The sequence below is a fragment of the Bidens hawaiensis genome, unplaced genomic scaffold (assembly GCF_021521415.1).
Source record: "Bidens hawaiensis isolate Kalapana, Puna unplaced genomic scaffold, B.hawaiensis_p1.1 tig00000599_1, whole genome shotgun sequence".
In the NCBI taxonomy this organism is placed as follows: Eukaryota; Viridiplantae; Streptophyta; class Magnoliopsida; order Asterales; family Asteraceae; genus Bidens; species Bidens hawaiensis.
The window spans coordinates 1,943,716-1,954,280 of record NW_027491036.1 but is presented as its reverse complement, the minus strand read 5'-3'; the positions used below and the strand labels follow the sequence as shown (position 1 = coordinate 1,954,280).

General features: G+C 36.5%; 1 protein-coding gene across 1 annotated transcript; it reads right to left on the bottom strand.

Moving 5' to 3' along the window:
* Positions 1-200: 200 nt before the first annotated feature.
* LOC143636591 (cytochrome b-c1 complex subunit 6-1, mitochondrial-like) lies at positions 201-5,385 on the bottom strand. Its single transcript, XM_077104157.1, has 5 exons — positions 5,252-5,385; positions 5,054-5,113; positions 4,561-4,645; positions 1,471-1,560; positions 201-426 (listed from the first exon to the last, which is right to left on the bottom strand). Coding segments are annotated over exons 2-5 (210 nt in total). The 5' UTR covers positions 5,056-5,113; positions 5,252-5,385; the 3' UTR covers positions 201-393.
* Positions 5,386-10,565: the final 5,180 nt, after the last annotated feature.

Below are 10,565 nucleotides of genomic sequence, written 5' to 3'. Positions count from 1 at the left end.
GATCAGGGCTGCTTGTATGTGCTTATTGAGTTGGTTATTAAAGAGTTGCGGAACTAGGTAGCCTTAACGAGAAGTATAATTCATATTATATAAAGTTATTAACATAATTATATCATTTTCTCTTCATTGCATAATTTTAGTATTCTACTTACATAACTATTTATTCAATTCTACAAACATAAGCACAAAATGAGAAATAAAAAACAATTGTGCGCTGACATGGAAACCAGAAACCGGGCATGCTTGAAATTCATGCCAGTTTAGACAACTCCTTAATCATGATCCACTGGAGGTATTGGTATACCATATAATAGTTCCATAACAAACAAAATCAGCCTACTAAATGTCCATATCATCCATGACATACATAGATATGTGTATATTATGACCTTGTTACTTCAGTTTCGCAAACAGCCTAGGTGCAACCTGTATTTTGAAAAGATGAGTAGAAGTTACAAAAGGATTTTGAAAGTATCACTTTCAACTATTTACTTAAAAATGGATACAACAAGTGGATCTGCAACACAGTTGGTGTGAAAATAACTGAAACATACATTTTGGAAACTTTGATATGAAAAAGCAGGAAAAAAAAAAGTAATTTGAGAGCCTATTCAGCCTGGCCCGGCCTGTTTTGATCCTGTTACCAAAACCTGATGAAATTGGGATTGTAAACGAGCCGAACTGAGCTAGAGTGGGCTCGGACTCAGCTTGTTTACAAACCAAGTCAACCCAGCTTCGCTCATTTATCTTAATGAGCTGAAATGTTCAGTTCGAGCCAGCTTGCGGCTCATCAAGCCAGCTCGCTTATTTTAAATTTTAAAGTGATGCATCTTTTTTTTTTTGCATATATTAGTATATACAAAAACAAAAACAATGTTTGACACATGCACATAATGCAGAATTTATAAACTACAAAATGCATATACATTAATTTTGGCTTTAGTATTGAATTATAAATTATATATATATATATATATATATATATATATATATATTAAAATTTGGGCTTTATTTTAAAGGTCTAAACAAGCCTAACAAAATTTTTCAATAATATTTTTATTTACTTTCATTCAAAAATGCCACCTGCCTAAATTATAAAAACGCGCGCGCGCGCGCACACACATATAGACTTTCAATTAAACGAGCCAACAATGCATCTAACAAGCAAGCCACGAGCTGAGCCGACTTTGGCTAGGGATCGACTTGTTTACAGAATGAGCCCCACTTGGCTCAGCTCCGCTCATCTACTACCAAGCCGACTTCAAGCGAAGTTTTTAAAAACTTTTTCGAGCAAGCCAGACTTTTTGAACAGAACTAGGCAAAATAGGCGAGGTGAGTAGGATCAATAACAGTTTCTGGTCAGAAAGGCCTCAGGTTGAACTGAGTCGTTTTAGGAAAAAAAAAAGGTATCAAAATGGGATTTCACCCAACTTGCAATTAAAAGGGAAATGCACAAGAGAATAAACTTACACATTTGTCAACACAGTGCCAATAATCAAAGTATTGTCCAGTGCAATGTTTGTGGCCCGTTTCATCAGCCTGAACCCTTTTCACACAACCCTGCAGATTATATTGGAACAATTAGGAAAGAAAAAAAAAGTAGAGAATATCTAAATACCTTGATAACACCTAACAACAGAATAGAGAAAATCTTGTAAGTAAAGATCTATATAAGAATTTTGTTATTAAAGTTATTGAAATATATATAGGAATTTTGTAATTATATTTCATATTTAGTACATAAAAGGACTGTGCAAAATGCATGCATCCAAAGGTGACTATTATTAACGGTTGTTGCAATTTCGATCCAATTACTTATAAACGGATAAATTCCAGTTATGTTTAATCTCTGAATAGTCAAACCAGTTATGATTAAAAGATAAAAGTCCAAACATCGGCTAGAGGGTATAGTTCTATCGAAGCAATATAACTTTTGTTATGTTTGGCAAACTGATTGTTTATAGAAGAATTCCAAAAGTGTATTGATCAAGGGAGCTGATCCTTTGTGACCCATATTTATATATACCTGTTTTGACGCGCTATCAGATCCGCCCATATTAAAAATACTATTTCTTAATTTGCTATCAGACCCATTGATTTCGACATGCATATCGCAAAAGTTAAGATAGAGGCCAATGTTTAGTCAACAGAGCATGTAAGTCATGTTAACTATCATGTATGTTAAGCGGATAACTATATATTTTTATAATTTTACTGTATGGTGATACCAAGAAATATCTCTACATATTATTGCATTGCATTCCTTCCCTTTCTTATTTGATATTATATCTCCTAAGAGCATTCCCAGCATTCCCAACAGGTCCTTTCGGACTCATTCGGGGCATTATGAGTTCAAGGTTATGCCTTTCGGCTTATCAAACGCCCCCTCTACATTTCATGCAATGGTTGCAATCATGAACGACTTATTTCGCCCCTATTTACGTCGTTTTATTCTAGTGTTTTTGGACGACATACTAGTAGTATACAGCCCTGATATGGAGCAACATTTATTCCATCTAGAACAAACCCTGAAGTTATTTATGATGGTCACTTCTTTGCCAAGCTTTCCAAATGTTGCTTTGGTCAATCCAAGGTTTCTTTTCTCGGGCATGTCATAACTAAAGAAGGTGTACAGGTTGAACAGGAGAAGGTTTCGGCTGTCCAGTCATGGCCTATCCCATCTAATGTGAAAGAAGTTCGGGGTTTTCTTGGTCTTACAGGGTACTACAGGCGGTTCGTTCGAAATTATGGGCTGATTGCACGACCCCTAACAGCCCTTACAAAGAAGGATGGGCTGTCTGGTCTGAGGAGGCGTTAATCGCATTCAATACATTGAAACAAAAATTACTTTTGGCTCCTGTTCTCCGGTTACCGGATTTTTCAAAGACATTTGTTGTTGAGTTCGATGCTTCATCAGCAGGAGTCGGAGCTATTTTGTCTCAAGAAGACCATCCTATTGCCTATTTTAGTAAAGGGTTTTCTCCCTCCAATCGAGTCAAATCCGCGTGCGTACGATCGTGAATTTTTAGCCTTGGTCCTAGCTGTTCAAAATGGAACCATTATTTATTGGGACGCCACTTTCTCATTCGTATTGATCATTATACCTTGAAATTCTTGTTGGAACAACGCATTACTACAATCGAACAGCAACGACTATTACTCAAACTCATGCCATATGATTTTTCCATAAGCCATAGGGCTGGGAAAGAGAATCGAGGGGCGGATGCACTCTCACGGAAACCCCATTCAGGTGTGTTGCTAACTTTATTTGTTCTTTATTGTGTTGAAGCTACCGACATCGAAGTGGGACTCCAACAGGATCCCTACACAGCAAATATCATCCAACAACTACACTCTGACGGTCTGACCCGTCATCCGTTTCTGGGTTTCCTTTGAAAGACCAACTCTTATTTTTCAAGGGCAGAATGGACCTTACCGTGTCAAATGTGACATTGGACCTGTGGCCTACGAGCTCGAATTACCAAGTGACGCCAAGATTCATCCAGTCTTTCATGTTTCCATGCTTAAACCTGCCCACGGCTCTTTTTCTCCGGATTCAATAGCTCCCTTACCTATTACAAAGGATTGGGAAATTGATATCCAACCTGCTTCTTGCTTCTATTATTGATCATCGTTGGGTTACTGAAGCAGGTCATCCGGTTTTGGAATTATTAGTATCTTGGCATCAACGACCTCTCGAAGAAGCTACTTGGGAGACGTACAATTTACTGGCTGAACAATTTCCTTCTTTTCGCCTTGAGGACAAGGCGTTTTACCGCGGGGGAACTAATGATACGCACCAACCCCTGAAGATGTACACAAGGAAAAAGAACCGGGTCAAAGCATCGGATCGGGTCCAATTTAATACCATCTTTGGGTTATGGATGGACCCACTGGGTCAACAAAACAAAAGCAGGAAAATTGAATGTAGCGGAGCAGTTTTGACCCATTATTTCAGGCGCAGTTAACTTCAGTTGTCAGATTAATAGCAGGCGTGGTTTCTTTTGTTGCTTCTGGTTCATGTAATTTGTGTTTTTCATCTTGTGTTGTATTGGAGACTAGCCCTCTCAAATCAGGCCCTTTGTTTCAATTCAATATAACCGTCTGCTTAATTTCTAAACCCTAACATACACGATGTAAAAATAACTCCCAGATTAATTCTTTTATTGTCATACTCAATCCTCCACTCTCTCTACTTATATACACTAACACTAAAAACCTCTATGTGCATATTTGCAATGCGTATATACCATCAAGCTGCAATGCCAATGTTGCAAATATATGCTTTATCATCTGGCCAAACTTAATACACGTCCTAGCAATTCACTAGATCTATAGATTTCCTTATCTGCATTTGCAACCCCTATTAGCTTAAAACATATGTGACAATGCACTTGATATACGAATCAAGCTTAGATGTTACTAAGTTTAATTATTCAAGAGACTCGACAAGCGAACGACAACAAAGTTGCAATGAAAAAGATAAGAACAAAGAACATGTAAAATCAAAATTAAATGTAAGTAAACATGAACTTTGTAAAAGTTGGTATATAAGAAAACCTGATAGTCAAGCCAAGCTCTAACACATTTAGGCTTGCATAACTCTTCAAAGTACTTCTTCTGGTCAACTGGTTCCTCATCCGACCTTAAATAAACAGAAACAATGGCATATGTTTTAACCATCAAATCATTCATCCAAACAAAACAAAAGTCTACACAGTAAGTTATATTCATGTCGCAAAAACTAGATTAGGTTTTGAGCCTTTTCTTTCAAAAACTAATCTAAGAAAATGATTCTGCGCCTGAGTTTAACCACTGCAATACTTTCTAACTGTCTATGATTTACTAATACTCAAAATACATGTGTAAGTATTATTATGTGATTAATTCTATTAAAAAAAACAACACAACTTGGCAGTCAGAGTGAACGGTAGTCAAGTCAAATAAAATAAAACATTGTCCGTGTTCATTAACAGCCCTAACTAATACATCACATCCATAAGAAGATTAGTGTTATGAAGTAATTAAAGAAATGAAAACACAAATAACTCACATACTGATACACGAGTATAATACACCAACACTTGTAAGTAACCTCGTCCAATTGAAGCACCTGGCAATGCATCATCGTTTACAATTACTGATTCACATACGTATTAACAGATCAAATGAGCAAAGTATATACATCTAATTCGATTAGTTTGGTATTGTTGAAATGAATAATAATAATAATAATAATAATAATTGTTACCGTGAGAAAAGAAAAGGGGGTTGAAAATTGAAATTGCAGCAGTCGATGAGGGGAGAAAATATAGGAACAAGTGTTGCTTTTATTCGCTCCCGCTTGGTGCGTATTGCACACACCTGCCTCCGTCTAGCACATGCCGGAACAAATAGAGTTTTCTTTTCATTTCTTTTCCTTTTTCTTTTTCTTTTATACTTTTTTTTTCAAAATAGAGAGCTGGAAAAAAGTTTTAACTAGGGGTGTCTGGGAAGTTACAAATGTGTAGCTTATGAAACTTTTTCTCTCACAATATAAGCAATTCCAAACATCTTATTACTTCTCAAAAAGTTTATAAGTTAAAAGTTGGTGAAAATAATCAATCCCAAACACCCCTTAGGTGTGATTTTGAAAATAGAGAAAAATATGATTTGCCCCATGTGTAATATGGGCGGAAGACACTATCCCTCATGATTCTTAAATTACGCATATTAAACCCATGTCTTTTTCATAATGTCGATTTAAGCTATTGCCGTTAGTTGACCAAGCATTGACTGTTAGATGGCAAGGACATTATGATAATCTCTTAATAATAGTAAATAATAATAATGGTAATAATAACAATAAATAATAACTAGTAGGTATGCCCGCTCGTTGCGGCGGGGACACAACTGGGAATCAGGTTTTACGGTACCAACATTTATATTCGCTATAGTTTATGATATAAAGTAAGAAATTTATATAACACAATAATCCGATTAGTGTTATGAAGTAATTAAAGAAATGAAAACACAAATAACTCACATACTGATACACGAGTATAATACACCAACACTTGTAAGTAACCTCGTCCAATTGAAGCACCTGGCAATGCATCATCGTTTACAATTACTGATTCACATACGTATTAACAGATCAAATGAGCAAAGTATATACACCTAATTCGATTAGTTTGGTATTGTTGAAATGAATAATAATAATAATAATAATAATAATAATAATAATAATAATAATAATAATAATAATTGTTACCGTGAGAAAAGAAAAAGGGGTTGAAAATTGAAATTGCAGCAGTCGATGAGGGGAGAAAATATAGGAACAAGTGTTGCTTTTATTCGCTCCCGCTTGGTGCGTATTGCACACACCTGCCTCGGTCTAGCACATGCCGGAACAAATAGAGTTTTCTTTTCATTTCTTTTCCTTTTTCTTTTTCTTTTATACTTTTTTTTTTCAAGATAGAGAGCTGGAAAAAAGTTTTAACTAGGGGTGTTTGGGAAGTTACAAATGTGTAGCTTAGGCTGAGGGGTGTGGGGGGCTCCAACGGGGGCGCGAGTGGGGGCTCCAGCCAATAATATTGTGACGTGTGGCAGAGAGATAAACTGGATAAGGTGGGTGTTGGAGCCCCCGCTGGAGCCCCTGGCCCTGGTGTGGAGAGGCTCCAGCAGGGGCTCCAGCGGATTTTTTTTTTTATTTTTTTATAAATATATTCAAAAAACGTATTATTAAAAAAACTCATAAATTATTAAAAAAAACACACATTAAAAAAAACACATTAATATCTAAAAATAAAAAAAAATTAAAGTACTAAAAAAACATTATGCTTATTCTTCGGCTTGGTCTTCTTCGATCAACCTCTTTCGGATACGTTCCTTTTGCTTTTCCATCAGCATTTGATCGACCGGATTTAGGTTACTGAAGTCTCTTGTAAGGAAGTCCAAATCTCTCATTCGACTTTTTTCCTTTTTGTCATTAGAGACCACCTCCATGGTTTTGTTGAATTTATTGAGGGATTCAACAAGATCGACGATGTTTACGGCTCCCCCCTCAGCCGGTTTTTTCCCCTTGGCGTCCCGTCCCAATGGCCGCCTCCTCGGCGGTGAAGACGTTTCCTCCCCCGCAATGTTTAGGTCGAATCCAACGCGGCAATCCGACGCGGCAGAAGTGCTATACGCTCCAGACGAACTAGTTTTAGTCCGTTTCGGCCCTACTTCCGCATCATGGTCCGGCGCCACCAGCTCAACCCACTTGCAAAATGAATAATTAAATTAGATTTCCAGTTAACTTTTTTATTTAACTTTTTTATTAAAAATCATTTTTAAAAACGTTAAAACAATTACCGCAACGCCGATCCTCAGAAATGACTATCCAAGCCCGACACAAGGCTTCCTTCTCATCCGATGACCACGGAGTGGTTTTCCGTTTCATCCTCGGAGTCGAAGCCGGTCCCGGCCCGTCCGTTGCAAGTTGTTTTTTCCGGTGGACGCGTCTCCTTGCTCCCGTAGCATCACCGTGTGATTCTTGTGTCTCCGGAACAACAAAGTTAGGAGACGGTTGTATGTTGGATGGTTGAAAGCCGGATGTTTCTTGCGACCCCGAAAAAAACATCGATTGGTCTGGTGACGACCATAAATCGTCGTAACTATAACCTGAATCTAGGTTTGGGTACCAATTTCCAGCCATGTTTTTAAAAAAAGGTTTGGAAGATGGGTTGATTTTGGGTTTTTTTTTGAAGTTGTGGTAATTGTTTTATGTGATTTTGGGTGTGGTATGTGATTTTGGGTGTGGTAATTGGTTTAGGTTTATATATAGGAAAAACAGATTTTTTTTTTAATAAAATTAAAGAGCCCAACGGCTCATTTCTCATCCCAACGGCTCTTTCACGCATTCCCATGTCCCTTTAAGCCTCTTCCTTCACGCGAACAGGCTTGCGCCTGCTTTGAAAGTCGTGCTCACGCCCCTCTCGCGCCCCTCTCGCGCCTCGGTGGTGTGGTGCTCGCGCCTGGGGGCGCGAGCAGAGGGGCTCTCGCGCCCCCGCTGAAGCCCCACACCCCTCAGCCTTATGAAACTTTTTCTCTCACCATATAAGCAATCTCAAACATCTTATTACTTCTCAAAAAGTTTATAAGTTAAAAGTTGGTGAAAATAATCAATCCCAAACACCCCTTAGGTGTGATTTTGAAAATAGAGAAAAATATGATTTGCCCCATGTGTAATACGGGCGGAAGACACTATCCCTCATGATTCTTAAATTACGCATATTAAACCCATGTCTTTTTCATAATGTCGATTTAAGCTATTGCCGTTAGTTGACCAAGCACTAACTGTTAGATGGTAAGGACATTATGATAATCTCTTAATAATAGTAAATAATAATAATGGTAATAATAACATATGCCCGCTCGTTGCAGCGGGGACACAACTGGGAATCGGGTTTTACGGTACCAACATTTATATTCGCTATAGTTTATGATATAAAGTAAGAAATTTATATAACACAATAATCATAATAAAATAAATTAAAGACAACCACATTTTTTCTAAGTTAACGAAGTAACTGTTGTATATGTAATTAAGAGTTGACACGTCGGGCAAAACAACAAACACTTGGAATGCAAATTATCTAACAATAAATAAATCATGAATCAAAATTTACAATATTGAAACACAGCAGTTGACATTTTGAATAGATACATAATCTTATCACTTGCCATGTATGCAGTTTGGTTTATCGCAAAAAAACGAAAACGAAAACGAAAACCAAAACAATAAGTCCAGCTTCTCATTACAAATACTAAAACCCAACAAGATTCTATATGTTGATCATCCACATTGTATAATATATTGTCTCTTCATGTACCTCTAATGGAATTGCATCTGCAAGTTTTGGTCAAGTGTAACTATGTAAGAAGACCAAAGACCCACTTGTGAATCCGGACCACATGAGATTCTGTTACTTTTGATTTGCATCGAGGCCATTATTTACTGTGTAAACCAACATGTTATTTAAGACAACAATTCTGTTTACTTTTGATCTGTTCTGTATCGAGCATCACATGAGATTAACCATTTTAACTTTTTTCCAATAAGCTAAAAGAAAACAAATAACCATTTGTCATGGCCTACCTTTGGAGATTAAACATAAACCAATACATTATGTTTACTTTTACTCTGCATCAAGCATCACATGAGCCTTGCTCAACTTGTCAAATGAAATGACAGTAAGGTTTGTGACTTTGTCTTACAAGCCTATACCAATAAATAAAAGTTTACAACACTTGTTGTATGAAGTGAACAAAAGATACTATTGTACCTTGAGTTTTCTTGTGAGTATAGATAGAACCTAAGTTCTTTAGATGGGTTATTTGGCAATTGGACCAAACCTCTTTGTTAATACTTATAAAGACTTTTATTCTTGCTCCGTCAGCACAACGAAATTCAGTAACAACTTAAATAAAATAGTTACTTGATTTTCTTAAGGGTGTAAAAGAGCCAAGTTGTTCATGAGCTAAACCATAAAGAAGCCTATTAGTTGTATAATTTTCCTTTACAAAGTATCAAATATATATTTATATAATAATTATTAAGATTATGCTAAAGATAACTAAAATTATTACACATGTACGACAATTAATTATTATATAGAATAACTTTCAAAGAACTCATTTAAAGGAGCAAATTGCCTACAAAAGAAGCAATCACAACATTCTTGGGGTCACTAAGATCGTTCGTATGCAATCTGACTTTTGCATTTTGACTTTGAAAAGGTTACGAATGTACCATTCAGATTAATACAAACTTTGACCAAAGTCAACTTATTGCTAGTTTATAAATGAGTCGAAGTTGTTCGCATATGCAAAACTGGATGTTGTCAAACGAGAAGTCTCAAAATAGAAACAGACTATAGCCTTGTGTCAACCATTGACCAAAGTCAACGTGCCCCTGAGTTATAATGCTATTGTCCATAAATCATAATTAACTATTCTGCGTTCAACCCAATCCGTTTGACCAGTTTCAATCCCAACTAATTATTTACTATTAAAATCACATACAACAAGAAGCCTTTTAAAATTTAAATCCCTTTCTAAATGCGTTAAAAAATAAGTGGCTTGGGCATGTCGGGCAACATATAACTTATTATGGGTGAAATGAGACAGCTCATACTCGTTTTAAAAAAATAAGACTTTTTTTTGCACAAAAATCAGTTCAGGGCAAAGTAACTGCTAGGAGACCCTGAACCCATTTGACCCGTCAATTAAAATGGTTTGAAATTTTCAATCCTCAATCTAGTGTGAATAGAAATCAAGAAAGAATAATCTTACCTTTCTTCCATATGTGTACTTTTTATCTAACCATGCATGTGCAGTGACTGTATTTTGTTGCTCACTTTAACATTGATCACATAAGTACGTGGATCTGTCAGGAAAGAACAATATATGCCTGCTGTAGTGTGGATTAGGTGATGCATTACGATGTGGCACATGCCCTTATAAGGGTAACCCTCCATTTTTAAACTGGGGCATAAGGTGCGTTAATCGGATGTAAAGTTTATTGTATTTTGAATCAT